This window comes from Chanodichthys erythropterus, chromosome 2 (genome assembly GCF_024489055.1).
Source record: "Chanodichthys erythropterus isolate Z2021 chromosome 2, ASM2448905v1, whole genome shotgun sequence".
NCBI lineage: Eukaryota > Metazoa > Chordata > Actinopteri > Cypriniformes > Xenocyprididae > Chanodichthys > Chanodichthys erythropterus.
The window spans coordinates 557,952-574,028 of NC_090222.1; the positions used below are offsets into that span (position 1 = coordinate 557,952).

Below are 16,077 nucleotides of genomic sequence, written 5' to 3' on the forward strand. Positions count from 1 at the left end.
TTTTTTTCTGACTGTGGGAATCCTGCTATAACAAGGAATGACTGTAATGAGAGATTTGTACTCAGGCATTACTCTGATGTGCTCTCAATATTTGTCATTAAAAAAAAGAAACCATAGAAACCGCCTTAAATTAACTATTAAAATAAGGAAAAAGTCACGTCTGAAAGTTGCAGACACTTTTTTTATTGGTTAAAACGAATGGAGAATATCTCGTGTTTTTCCGGGGCAGCTCGAGCCCTCAGGCCCAGTTCCACGCTGGATTTGCAGACCATTTGAAGCTGAGAGATGGAGCGGTCACAGCAATAATGATCCCGGTTATAAGTCAGAAGTAAAACTGCTTCAAATGTCTGTTTTGTTGGCAATAGGCGTCTAAGTGCATATAATGTAAACAACACAAACGTAGTAAATTCATAATTCATCATTCATACTCTATATTCATTATAGTGATTCAAAAGTTATCCAGGGATAACGTGATGGTGTATTGTGTGTGTTTAAATACAGTTGTGTAGCTGACCATTGACAGCTTCGCTACACAAAAGCTGCGCGTGCTCGTCACTCTCTAGCTCCGCTCACACGGCACGCCTCCAGGAGCTCGGCTGTTTTCAGAAAGACTCGGTACAGCGTATGTCTCTTATATAAATATGATTAAACCAAAGACTTTCGGGAGATAAGAAGAATGCACTACTACTCTATAGGAACTCACAAGTGACAGAAACTGTGTGTGATGTAGATTTCATTGTAATGCCAATGAGAAATGTAGGACACATGGGAGGGGCTCTGAAAATCATCAGATGCAAAGGTTAAAGAGGACCTATTCCATTTTTTTCCCATGTTCATCGTTCTTTAGTGTGTAGTATTGTTGTTTGAGCATGAAAAAAGCCTGTAAAGTCCCTCCAGTGGGAGTTCTTCTCTAAATCAGTGTCACTATTTCTGAACTCCCTGAAACGCCTCCATTGTGGTCTTGAGTTTTCTTCCAGGAACGAACACGTCACAATATTCCTCATTTTAAGGGGCGGGGCCTGGTGAGTTAGTTAGTAATGTGGTGAAACTGGTGGTTACAGTAAGGGGTGGGACATTTCCCAAATACGCTCTAAGCAATTGACCAATCAAAACACACTGATCCAGCTGGCCAATCAGAGCACACTATGCTTTTCAGAAGGCGGGGCTTCATAGAGACAGGAACTAAACAGAGCGTTACTGACAGACTGGGAAGAGAGGAGCTGCAACAATGGAGAATATGAGGAAAATAATCAACATTCAATCTAGTAGAGCACAAAAACAACATCAAGACTTTGTAAAAGAGCCTCAATCATGACAACTGGCACTGATCCTCACCTGTAGTTCTGGATGTAGGTGTAGGCGTCCTCGTTCTTGAGGAGCTCACATTTGATGAGGTTATCCCGCAGGCCAAACTGGGGCATGCCGAGCATCTGGTCTTTATTTGACAGGATGTGCTGGGAGTTTCGGATCAGGTCATCTCTCACCTCGCCCTTCACTCTCTCCTGACTGAAACAAAACCACAGGACAGAAATGTTTGACCTTTATTCAAGGACGCATTAACTTGATCAAAAGTGTCAGTAACAACATTTATAATGTTACAAAAGATTCTATTACACATAAATGCTTTTTTTTTTTTTTACTTTCTGTTCATCAAAGAATCCTGAAAAATAAAATGCATCATGTAAGATTTCTGAAGGATCATGTGACACTGAAGTGTAGTGTAGTAATGATGCTAAAAATTCAGATTTGATCACAGGAATAAATTGCATCTTACAATATATTCACATAGAAAACAGTCATTTTATATAGTAATAATATTTGTTGATTATTACTGTATTTTGATCAAATAAATATAGCCTTGGTGAGCAGAAGAGACTTCTTTCAAAAACATCTAAGTAAGGTAGAAATGTAAAATTATATTTCACATCAGGACTCTTAATGTGAATAAACACAATATTAAAGTATGTTTTAAGGTATTAAGGTTAACACAAACAGGTTATTAACTTCACCTCAAAAAAGAGAATGAAAGCAAACTTTTATTTTTCTTTCTTTCTGAGGGTTTGTTTTTACCCTTGACTTCTCTTGTTAAAGTGTTGGACGTATCAGCGTTTCAGCTGCTGTTACTCATCTTGTTTTGGTGGCTGAAGATTAGTCTGCAAATTATTGCCTTGAATACATCACATTAAATAAAACGTGTTTTGGAAACATTTTTAGCATAGCTGAAAATATGTGCTTTTGAGATCTGAGCTGTTTTGAGCAGAGCGATTTCATTAAAATCAATAGGACGGCCAAATTAAACACAACGAGAAGCTGAATCTGGTCACTGACAAGCCCTGGTTTAAATCAAGAACAGCCAAAGTAGAAATGCACAGAGCAGGTAGCTTCATGAAATCCATGTCAAACTTAACACGATTATTTTTCTTCAGTTTAATGAGTTAAAAATATTTAATGAAATTAACGCAGCATCACTTTATTATAACACGCTTATTTACTAAAATGCTTTTAAACCATTCGAGTGCCACAAGACAAATGAGAACGCGCCGTCTGTGATTGTCATGTGATATAAATGACTCATGTGCACTGAAAGACGTGCGCCAGTATCGAGTTCGCTTTCATGTTTGAACAAACAATAAACACACAGAATTATGCCAACAAGCCTGTTTTGTCGAGTATCATCATAAGAGCAGTCTTAAATGAGTTAAATAACATCTTAAATAAACTTAAAGAGCTGTGAGAAAATGAGATGCGCGTCATGTTCGGCAGCGGCAGCTCTTAAAGTGACAGCAGCCTAATAAACCGCTTGCTGTGATGAAGTCTGTCATTAATGAACAAAGGGAACAGAGAACATTGTAGCTTTAATAAGGATTCATCTATATTTACTTTATAATTTATACAGTGAAGACTGTTAAGTGTTTGATAACTTTATTCAATTTCTGTATTTTTCCTAACTGTTAGACAGGCAAATATGACATTTATTATTATAATTGGTTCATGTGAAGATTGTTTTGAGTTCACTTAAATTAAAAGTTATTTTTTTAAAGCCCAAATATTGAAATTGATAGCTTTTGGATATACCGTAATGTTGAATGTCTATAATTAATGTAAAAAAAAATCAGTAGCTGTATTAGTATCGGCGTTTCTGGCCTTCATTCATAAAATATAAAAAATATATACTTTACTGACATTTGGAGAGTAACTGTGAAATTATTACGATGTAAAAATATTAAAAACCCCAATGTTTTTAATTGTGATTAATCACGATTAATTACAGAAAAAATATGTGTTTTAATTGACTGACAGAGTTAGTAAAAACTCAACAGTGTCAAACGTACCTTTCATGCACACTGTCTCTGCTCCGCTCGTCCTCTCTCTTGCTGTTGGCTCTTTCTGCAAAGGAGGAGACGGATTTCACAGGTGAAGCTTATCTCAGATTAGTCTACAGCATTACACAAACAGCCCTTAAACACAAGTCGTTCACTAACACAGACGGCTCATAGCTCATGCCATCTCTTTCAGAAAGTCTACAGCTCTATCCTCATGCACTCAAATCCAAGATCAGATTAAAGGTACTTTTGTCAAAGCAATCAGTAGGAAATTAACAGTTCTGATAACGAGCAGACCAGAACAGGTCAGAGTTCGACTGCAACACCGTGAATGATGTCACAGGGGTGTAGAAAAGAGGAATGTGGGAGGGGCCAAAACAAACACAGGCTTCCTCACGGTTTCACACACGGCAGGAAATGTCAAAGCAATGGTTTGGCAACAATGGCTTGTGCTAAAACTGTTACAGTTACGTTCAGTTGGCTGAGATCTGAATAACAGCTCATATAGAGTCTGTGCCAGTCAATGCTGGAGCTGCACGCTTCAACACCGATGAAGAAAGACGTTACCAGATAGAAGATTTGTTTACTTAATAAACTAAAAAATGACTCACCTGCTCATGTTGTGTTCGATTAAACTGATTCACATTAGATGCTTGAATATTGTGCATTCATTTCAGAACAAAAAGTCCATTTTTGTGACCTTGGAATGGACTAGAGAGATGCTTATTATCATGATGTGGGGAGAGAGGAGACATCAGTCCACATGACAAAAATCATGCGTTTCAATTTGGCCAAATTTTATATATCCAGTATGGCCTGAGCATAGACTGTAAAAAAAAGATTGTAATGAAATGTAAAACGTACGAAGATAGACGTTGACATGTTACGCAAAAACGTCAGTTTGGAGCCTGGGCATGCGCAGAAGAAATCGTCAGTGGAGCCCGGACGACTGCGTCATCATTTATGTATTTTAATTATATACATATATAAATTATACACTATTTAAAATTCTACCTCTAAAATAATAGGCTATTCTGTTTCTAGAGCAATAATATTTTTGAAACAGCAAATTCAGTAGATAAATTCAATATAATATGCCACTAGAAACAACATTTAAAATCAAGTTGAACTAACGTTACAGGAGATCAATTGCTGTAGACAGTGCTCTATAATTACTTAGAGTAGGCCATCATTAGTTTTGTCCTGCTAATTATTATTTTATACCCATAAAAATAATTAGTAACTGCCAGATAACCATCACCTGCTTTTTCCACATTTAACGTTAGCGAGAAAAGCTCAGATATCCGTCAGATCCTGCAGGTCGGTCAGTAGTTTACTGCTGAACAACTCATTTTGTCGGTGTGAAATAACACAGAAACTGAACATTAATAGTTAGTTATATATCTTCACTCTCCCCTCAAAGCCCCGACAGTCCTCAGAGAAGCTGGGAATCAACTGTCAATCATTACGACACGCATCAAATTGCTAGCTAAAATCAAACTTATCACAAAAACGAACAAATGAAAATATATATCAGCGTGATAACAACTACCTTAAATGACCAGAACCATCTTTCGGAAAATTTTATTTGAAGCGTAAATTATTATTATTTTTGACTCATTCCCATTCGTTTGAATGGAGAGGGCGAGGTTTATGGCCTGTACTGCATCCAGCCACCAGGGGGCGATCAAGGAGCCCACAGCTTCACTTTTCAGGATATATGAGGCACACCTGGGTCTGAGAAAGACTTTTTAGGACTAAGTGCACTAAGTAGCAGCATATTCTATTTACACTAAGCAGCCTTTTCTTAGCGATATACTATTTACACTAGATGAAAATAGCGTCAGATTCTATTTACACCATGTTAAAAGTATCAGTTCTTTGCAATAAGAGTAAATGGTAATTAGATGCTATCTATACTTTATATTGGCAGATACTGTTTGCACTTCATTATATTTGTACATTAACAGGGTGCAATAATATCAGAGTGTAAATTATATATTTTTTTATAATTATTAAATGGGTGCTGCCTTATTGCGAGAACAAAAAACATGCCTACACCTTCCCCTCACCCTACCCAATAAACACTTTTAATATCATTAAACACTCATTCACAGTTTATTTCCACTTTTAGAAGATCATTTAGATCATTTTTATTGAAAATAAATGTGAGCTCGGCAAGAGGGGGATTCGAACCCGTGTCGATCACATTAAAAGCCAAGACTGCAAGCCTCACTCGCTACTGCTGCGCCACCGGAGATATTGAATTAGTGTAAATAGCGTTTGCCAACAGGGACGCCGTTTGCACTTAGTGTAAATAGACACTCAGACTTTTTATTTGTCTCATTTAATACAAATTTGTTCATTACATTTTTTTTTAAATATTATGTGTACAGTATATAAATACAGTACATTTGTAAAATATATGAATACTAGTTAGCAAACCTACTGAAAGACGTGAACTGTGTGTAGAATTATCTTGAATTATCAGAATAATTTAAATGTAACAATTTACAAAGAGCATCTTAAACTTCAAATGGAAACAAGAAAAGCGTGACAGCCTGTAAAAATGAGTTTAAATGCTCAAAATTCACTTAGGCCTATTTGATTTGACTTATAAACAGAATCTGAATCAAAATCTGATCAGACTTTCCATGTGGTCCCAGACTTTTAAATATTTATTTTAGATTATGTAATTGGGTTTCCATTAATTTTAACTTCTTCTGATGTAATAAAATGAATTTTAAAGGAGCAAATATTCTCTATATAAGGGCTCTATGAATGAAAATTGCACATATGTAGCTTAAAATAGTTTTATAGAGAAAATGTCACAAAGCTCAACTACATATAACGCTTAATAAAGTGATGAATAACCAAGTAAACAATATGTAAATTAAGTAAATCAAGATACAAGTAAAGATGCATATAAATAAACCGCTTATAACGCTGACTATGAGATGATCACATACAATACACACGCTCAAAACAAAGGATAACGCATTTATGTATTATAGTTCGGCACTAGAATATTCGAGCGCTTCGGCCCAGATGTAGATTCGTTACGCCCAGAGTGCTGTCTAGGACTCTAGGTAGGCAACACAGTAGGTTTTGAGACGCAGCCAGAGTCAATCACGATTAAAACACTTCATTGTGGAAACCAGAAGAATTGGACCATTTGATCTGCTCGGAAACGAATTACTAGAACATATACACGATCGTAGATTTATACACATGTAGCTATCTGTAGTTAAGTTATACGTTTGCTTTGTTTAAATTAATATTTAGCACTTTTCTTACCATTTAGCTGAGTCGCATTAGACATCTCCCTGTTATCGCATTCTGACTGTAGTTACACACGGACCGACTCGAGCTCATTTGAATCTTTCGGCAGCGAGTCCTACTATGGCGAAGGCTTGGCTCATGAATATTAATTAAGTCAGACTGACGTCGCCTCGTAACCTTCCTGTAGCGTCCAATCACGAGTCTTCACAAGCGCTCATTTACCAACGTCCGCTTTGCAGCCAATCAAATAAGCTATTGGTTTAACGTCACTCTCCTTAATCATTATTCATGAGCAGAGCGTTCCCATAGTAGGATTGGTCATGACGCTGCAAGTTCGTTTGCACCTGCACGAATCCACCGATCGAGAATCAGACTCAACTAACCGACAGTGTTTTAGTGTTATCGCACTTTTCCAGCGAGCAACAATAGTCTTACTTTTATTTAGGATATTTATGTTTCATTTAAAAATGACACATTAGTCTTAATGCCAAGCTTAAAGAAACACAAACAAAAATATACACAAAGACCATATTTAACATGAACATCATCACTGATATTTTAGCCTTAATGCAATCTTCCTTTAGTTCTAGAATACTGTAATGCAAATAAATTCTGAAAACACTTTATTATATTGTGAAAAGAGTGGTTGAGGTCAGTGTTATCATTAACTAAACCAATTCAAAACTGATATGAAGCTTAAAAAAAAAATGTAAACGTTGCATAACAAAATGACTAAAACTTAAACTAAAATTCTAATTATCTAATAAAAAAAAAAAAAAAAAAGATTAATAGCATAATAGTGTATAAATAGGTTAAAATAAGGCTGTTGAGGGTTAATAAAATGATCTGTGACTTCCTGTGACATTTCTCCAGATGATTATTAATGATCGAACGAGCTGCTGGTTTCACCGAGTGCTGGTGACGCAGTGGCGGCATGTGGTCATACTGGTTTGTTTACTAAAATGTTCATGCAAATCGCAAAAGCAACGAGCATGTTTCTTCCCCAAGACTTTTAGAGTTTGGATGATAATAGAGACTGCTGTACAGTAAACATTAAAAGCAAATATACCGTTTCGTATCACCAATTAGCACAGAGCAGAGGCATCTCACAGGTCCATGATAAACGCCGTGGTCACGTCACATGCACACGTGTGCTTTGAGTGGCTATAGCTGTAAACTTGACACATTCATCTGTGACCTACTGATGTGTGTTATGCAAGACAAATGCAATGCTTTCTGTTTTAAACAAAGGATTTGACAGTACATGCACATGCATTCATTAAGAACTGTTTCTTCTGCTCATTAAAAATGCAGTAATAGTATTGCAATTCAAAATAACTGTTCTCTACATGAATATATTGTAAAAACGTAATTTATTCTTGTGATGCACAGCTGAATTTGCAAATGCAACACTTACCTGATTTCTTGATTTGACTCATCTTGATATTCGTCGCTCCGATTGACTTTCTCAGTGATCTGGCTCCTTTTGACACCTTGCGGTACTTGGTAAGCCAGTCGAACTTTGGCTCTTGCTTTGGATATTGCTCACAGACATCTAAAAGTTTAAAAGACAAGTATTAAATCATATCGAATAAATTATACTTCAGATTAAATAATATTAGTGTGATGAATTAGCTGATTAAGAGCATCATTGATTTCTCTGTTTTTTCTGAGAAAGCTAAAGAGGAAGTGTCTCATTTCTTCCTTCCCTCGCTGCCGTTCTCTCACTACTTCACACTATCAGAGACATCTAAACACGCAAGTTGTGACTTCCTTTTGCACGGCAGTGACTGCTGGCGTCTGGGTTTCTATATGACCACAGTTTATCTACTATCTTACCTTGTAAATTTCTAATATTCTTCCTGTTAATGAGTGCGTTTGCTGAGCCCCTGATACTGGCCATCACTGTTCGAGCGACGAAGGTCCGTCCAGCGTGTGTTAAACATCACTTCGCAGAAACATAATTCCTCTTTACATCGTCTTGATTTTAGGTTGATCCGCCAGATGAAATTACTTGGAAAAACGTGGATCCACAATCACTGGAGCAAACAGCAATCTGCTGCTTACTCTGTAGGTTAAAAACCATAAGTGAAAGCAGCAACCTGCTTTTTTTGAATTCAAACTCCTCCTCCTACACCTTTCTCATTCTGAATCACGTCTTCCTTAACGCATAAGTGCCAGATCTGACTGCTGTCTGAGAGTTCAGAGCGCTGGATGAGTCTGAATAACTTATAGACTATATTTTAAAAAGAAATATCTAGTATATGAAGGCTGTATGCCTGGGCTTCAATGCAAACGCTTCTTACACAAGGATTTCAAAAGTACCTTTTCACCAGGTGAATGAATGACAGAACAGGTCAGCTGACGACTGTCGTTCACTTTCACAGTCAATGGCTTTCAGCATTTCATGAGCATGAATGGAGAGGGGAAAAACACACGGTGCAACTCGCTCAGCAGGTTTGCTATGGATGGTGTCATGGTGTTCTTTTAGTTTTCTTCTGCATCAGGGTAATTTCCCTTTCATTTGATGGACTACTAAATGTGAAAGCGTTTCTCGCATCTTAAAGGTGCCCTAGAATGTTGTTTCACAAGATGTAATATAAGTCTAAGGTGTCCCCTGAATGTGTCTGTGAAGTTTCAGCTCAAAATACCCCATAGATTTTTTTAAATTTTTTATTTTTTTTCTGCCTATTATGCACCGATTCAGGCTGTGGCCCCTTATTATTATTATTATTGCTCCATCTGCCATTTTTCACTGTTGTTCTTGCTTGCTTACCTAGTCTGATGATTCAGCTGTGCACAGATCCAGACGTTAATACTGGCTGCCCTTGTCTAATGCCTTGAACATGGGCTGGCATATGCAAATATTGGGGCGTACATATTAATGATCCCGACTGTTACGTCACGGTCGGTGTTATGTTGAGATTCGCCTGTTCTTCTAAGGTCTTTTAAACAAATGAGATTTATGTCAGAAGGAGGAAACAATGGAGTTTGAGACTCACTGTATGTCATTTCCATGTGCTGAACTCTTGTTATTCAACTATGCCAAGATAAATTCAATTTTTGATTCTAGGGCACCTTTAAATGTGATCTCAGGTGCCTACGGCCGAATCACAGCTGTGATGACAAAGAGCGAGATTGTGCAGCTAAGAGTGTGATATTGTGTTTATACAACAGTTCGACAGCACAAGTGTGTAAATACATGAGAACATAAAATGGAGTGTCTTTAAAACTCTTTTGTGAATAACCACTTCCTTCTGCCACTGACTCAAATCTCAAGTTGACAGTTCAGCTGAGCCCAAGATCCGTAACTAATTCTAACACGTCACTTTAGAACTAGTAACGAAGGAACACTGAGTCAATTCATTGAAGCTTATTGTATTATGTAGAGCAGTGGTTCCTAAACTTTTTAGCTTGGAGTACTATTAACATCCTTCTGCGTACCCCCTCTCTTTACCTTTACCATTAAGGGACAATATTTGCCCCTTAAATTGATTTTCCAGTGCATATTTTTACCTTTATGAATAACTTTATAAAATAAATAATGTTTTAAATAAAAAATGTTCAATAGAGAAATATGCAATGATGGTAAAACTAAGTAAAACTTTTAAAGGTGCCCTAGAATCAAAAATTGAATTTACCTTGGCATAGTTGAATAACAAGAGTTCAGTAAATGGAAATGACATACAGTGAGTCTCAAACTCCATTGTTTCCTCCTTCTTATATAAATCTCATTTGTTTAAAAGACCTCTGAAGAACAGGCGAATCTCAACATAACACAGACTGTTACGTAACAGTCAGGATCATTAATATGTACGCCCCCAATATTTAATAAATCGAAGGAACGAAATAGTAAATCACGCTCACGATTTAACAAATCTAGGGAACGAAATAGTAAATCACGCTCACGATTTAACAAATCGAAGGAACGAAATAGTAAATCATGCTCACGATTTAACAAATCAAGGGAACTAAATAGTAAATCACACTCCCAATTTAACAAATCAAGGGAACGAAATAGTAAATCACGCTCACGATTTAACAAATCAAAGGAATGAAATAGTAAATCACGCTCACGATTTAACAAATCTAGGGAACAAAATAGTAAATCACGCTCAAGATTTCATGCTCACGATTTAACAAATCCAGGGAACGAAATAGTAAATCGTGCTCACGATTTAACAAATCGAGGGAACAAAATAGTAAATCACGCTCACGATTTAACAAATCCAGGGAACGAAATAGTAAATCACGTTCACGATTTAACAAATCGAGGGAACTAAATAGTAAATCACGCTCACAATTTAACAAATCCAGGGAACGAAATAGTAAATCACGCTCACGATTTAACAAATCGAAGGAACGAAATAGTAAATCACGCTCACGATTTAACAAATCGAAGGAACGAAATAGTAAATCGCGCTCACGATTTAACAAATCGAAGGAACTAAATAGTAAATCACGCTCACAATTTAACAAATCCAGGGAACGAAATAGTAAATCACGCTCACGATTTCATGCTCACGATTTAACAAATCCAGGGAACGAAATAGTAAATCATGCTCACGATTTAACAAATCCAGGGAACGAAATAGTAAATCACGTTCACGATTTAACAAATCCAGGGAATGAAATAGTAAATCACGTTCACGATTTAACAAATCGAGGGAACGAAATAGTAAATCACGTTCACGATTTAACAAATCGAGGGAACGAAATAGTAAATCACGCTCAAGATTTAACAAATCGAGGGAACGAAATAGTAAATCACGCTCAAGATTTAACAAATCCAGGGAACGAAATAGTAAATCACTCTCACGATTTAACAAATCCAGGGAACGAAATAGTAAATCACGTTCACGATTTAACAAATCGAGGGAACGAAATAGTAAATCACGCTCAAGATTTAACAAATCGAGGGAACGAAATAGTAAATCACGCTCACGATTTAACAAATAGAAGGAACGGAATAGTAAATCATGCTCACGATTTAACAAATCGAGGGAACGAAATAGTAAATCACGCTCACGATTTAACAAATCTAGGGAACGAAATAGTAAATCACGCTCACGATTTCATGCTCACGATTTAACAAATCCAGGGAATGAAATAGTAAATCATGCTCACGATTTAACAAATCCAGGGAACGAAATAGTAAATCACGTTCACGATTTAACAAATCCAGGGAACGAAATAGTAAATCACGTTCACGATTTAACAAATCGAGGGAACGAAATAGTAAATCACGCTCACGATTTAACAAATCCAGGGAACGAAATAGTAAATCACGCTCACGATTTAACAAATCCAGGGAACGAAATAGTAAATCACGCTCTCGATTTAACAAATCGAAGGAACGAAATAGTAAATCACGCTCACGATTTAACAAATCCAGGGAACTAAATAGTAAATCACGTTCACGATTTAACAAATCGAGGGAACGAAATAGTAAATCACGCTCAAGATTTAACAAATCGAGGGAACGAAATAGTAAATCACGCTCACGATTTAACAAATCCAGGGAACGAAATAGTAAATCACGCTCTCGATTTAACAAATCGAAGGAACGAAATAGTAAATCATGCTCACGATTTAACAAATCGAGGGAACGAAATAGTAAATCACGCTCACGATTTAACAAATCCAGGGAACGAAATAGTAAATCATGCTCACGATTTAACAAATCTAGGGAACGAAATAGTAAATCACGCTCACGATTTAACAAATCGAAGGAACGAAACAGTAAATCATGCTCACGATTGAACAAATCCAGGGAACAAAATAGTAAATCACGCTCACGATTTAACAAATCTAGTGAACGAAATAGTAAATCACGCTCACGATTTAACAAATCCAGGGAACGAAATAGTAAATCACGCTCACGATTTAACAAATCTAGGGAACGAAACAGTAAATCACGCTCACGATTTAACAAATCTAGGGAACGAAATAGTAAATCACGCTCACGATTTAACAAATCCAGGGAACGAAACAGTAAATCACGCTCACGATTTAACAAATGGAGGGAACGAAATAGTAAATCACGCTCACGATTTAACAAATCCAGGGAACGAAATAGTAAATCACGCTCACGATTTAACAAATGGAGGGAACGAAATAGTAAATCACGCTCACGATTTAACAAATGGAGGGAACGAAATAGTAAATCACGCTCACGATTTAACAAATCCAGGGAACGAAACAGTAAATCACGCTCACGATTTAACAAATCGAAGGAACGAAATAGTAAATCACGCTCACGATTTAACAAATCCAGGGAACGAAATAGTAAATCACGCTCACGATTTAACAAATCGAAGGAACGAAATAGTAAATCACGCTCACGATTTAACAAATCCAAGGAACGAAATAGTAAATCACGCTCACGATTTAACAAATGGAGGAAACGAAATAGTAAATCACGCTCACGATTTAACAAATGGAGGAAACGAAATAGTAAATCACGCTCACGATTTAACAAATCCAAGGAACGAAATAGTAAATCACGCTCACGATTTAACAAATCTAGTGAACGAAATAGTAAATCACGCTCACGATTTAACAAATCTAGGGAACGAAATAGTAAATCACGCTCACGATTTAACAAATGGAGGGAACGAAATAGTAAATCACGCTCACGATTTAACAAATCGAAGGAACGAAATAGTAAATCACGCTCACGATTTAACAAATCGAGGGAACGAAACAGTAAATCACGCTCACGATTTAACAAATCCAGGGAACGAAATAGTAAATCACGCTCACGATTTAACAAATCCAGGGAACGAAACAGTAAATCACGCTCACGATTTAACAAATCGAAGGAACGAAATAGTAAATCACGCTCACGATTTAACAAATCCAGGGAACGAAATAGTAAATCACGCTCACGATTTAACAAATCGAAGGAACGAAACAGTAAATCATGCTCACGATTTAACAAATCGAAGGAACGAAACAGTAAATCACGCTCACGATTTAACAAATGGAGGGAACGAAATAGTAAATCACGCTCACAATTAAACAAATCGAAGGAACGAAATAGTAAATCACGCTCACGATTTAACAAATGGAGGGAACGAAATAGTAAATCACGCTCACAATTTAACAAATCGAAGGAACGAAATAGTAAATCACGCTCACGATTTAACAAATCCAAGGAACGAAACAGTAAATCACGTTCACGATTTAACAAATCCAGGGAACGACACAGTAAATCACGTTCACGATTTAACAAATCGAAGGAACGAAACAGTAAATCATGCTCACGTTTTAACAAATCGAAGGAACGAAATAGTAAATCACGCTCACGATTTAACAAATCCAGGGAACGAAATAGTAAATCACGCTCACGATTTAACAAATCGAAGGAATGAAACAGTAAATCATGCTCACGTTTTAACAAATCGAAGGAACGAAATAGTAAATCACGCTCACGATTTAACAAATCTAGGGAACAAAATAGTAAATCACGCTCACGATTTAACAAATCTAGTGAACGAAATAGTAAATCACGCTCACGATTTAACAAATCTAGGGAACGAAATAGTAAATCACGCTCACGATTTAACAAATGGAGGGAACGAAATAGTAAATCACGCTCACGATTTAACAAATGGAGGAAACGAAATAGTAAATCACGCTCACGATTTAACAAATCCAAGGAACGAAATAGTAAATCACGCTCACGATTTAACAAATGGAGGGAACGAAATAGTAAATCACGCTCACGATTTAACAAATGGAGGAAACGAAATAGTAAATCACGCTCACGATTTAACAAATCCAAGGAACGAAATAGTAAATCACGCTCACGATTTAACAAATCCAAGGAACGAAATAGTAAATCACGCTCACGATTTAACAAATCGAGGGAACGAAATAGTAAATCACGCTCACGATTTAACAAATCGAGGGAACGAAACAGTAAATCACGCTCACGATTTAACAAATCCAGGGAACGAAACAGTAAATCACGCTCACGATTTAACAAATGGAGGGAACGAAATAGTAAATCACGCTCACGATTTAACAAATCGAAGGAACGAAATAGTAAATCACGCTCACGATTTAACAAATCCAGGGAACGAAATAGTAAATCACGCTCACGATTTAACAAATGGAGGGAACGAAATAGTAAATCACGCTCACGATTTAACAAATCGAAGGAACGAAATAGTAAATCACGCTCACGATTTAACAAATGGAGGGAACGAAATAGTAAATCACGCTCACGATTTTAGAAATGGAGGAAACGAAATAGTAAATCACGCTCACGATTTAACAAATCCAAGGAACGAAATAGTAAATCACGTTCACGATTTAACAAATCGAGGGAACGAAACAGTAAATCACGCTCACGATTTAACAAATCGAGGGCACGAAATAGTAAATCACGCTCATGATTTAACAAATCGAAGGAACGAAATAGTAAATCACGCTCACGATTTAACAAATCGAAGGACCGAAATAGTAAATCACGCTCACGATTTAACAAATCGAAGGAACGAAATAGTAAATCACGCTCACGATTTAACAAATCCAGGGAACGAAATATTAAATCACACTCACGATTTAACAAATCGAAGGAACGAAACAGTAAATCATGCTCACGATTTAACAAATCGAAGGAACGAAATAGTAAATCACGCTCACGATTTAACAAATCCAGGGAACGAAATAGTAAATCACGCTCACGATTTAACAAATCTAGGGAACGAAATAGTAAATCACGCTCACGATTTAACAAATGGAGGGAACGAAATAGTAAATCACGCTCACGATTTAACAAATCTAGGGAACGAAATAGTAAATCACACTCACGATTTAACAAATCGAAGGAACGAAACAGTAAATCATGCTCACGATTTAACAAATCTAGGGAACAAAATAGTAAATCACGCTCACGATTTAACAAATCTAGTGAACGAAATAGTAAATCACGCTCACGATTTAACAAATGGAGGAAACGAAATAGTAAATCACGCTCACGATTTAACAAATCCAAGGAACGAAATAGTAAATCACGCTCACGATTTAACAAATCCAAGGAACGAAATAGTAAATCACGCTCACGATTTAACAAATCGAAGGAACGAAATAGTAAATCATGCTCACGATTTAACAAATCTAGGGAACAAAATAGTAAATCACGCTCACGATTTAACAAATCTAGTGAACGAAATAGTAAATCACGCTCACGATTTAACAAATGGAGGAAACGAAATAGTAAATCACGCTCACGATTTAACAAATCCAAGGAACGAAATAGTAAATCACGCTCACGATTTAACAAATCGAAGGAACGAAATAGTAAATCACGCGAACGATTTAACAAATCGAGGGAACAAAATAGTAAATCACGCTCACGATTTAACAAATCTAGTGAACGAAATAGTAAATCACGCTCACGATTTAACAAATGGAGGAAATGAAATAGTAAATCACGCTCACGATTTAACAAATCCAAGGA

The 16,077-nt window shown here is 36.6% G+C and overlaps 1 protein-coding gene across 4 annotated transcripts in view; it reads right to left on the reverse strand.

The window, feature by feature from the left end:
* The window catches only part of inpp5b (inositol polyphosphate-5-phosphatase B), a 39,614-nt gene that overhangs the window by 18,091 nt on the left and 5,446 nt on the right, over positions 1–16,077 (reverse strand). For 2 of the 4 annotated variants that reach the window (XR_010896327.1, XM_067399416.1), the window contains exons 6-8: positions 8,023–8,160; positions 3,333–3,387; positions 1,336–1,506 (exon numbers count right to left, since the gene is read on the reverse strand). Coding sequence is in view for 3 of the 4 variants with exons in the window: in XM_067399416.1 (XP_067255517.1) it covers positions 1,336–1,506; positions 3,333–3,387; positions 8,023–8,160 (364 nt within the window). In the remaining variant the exon portion in view is untranslated. Of the gene's footprint in view, positions 1–1,335; positions 1,507–3,332; positions 3,388–6,620; positions 7,969–8,022; positions 8,161–8,444; positions 9,492–16,077 lie in introns of those variants that run through there. The other 2 variants (XM_067399425.1, XM_067399429.1) reach the window with 2 other exon arrangements.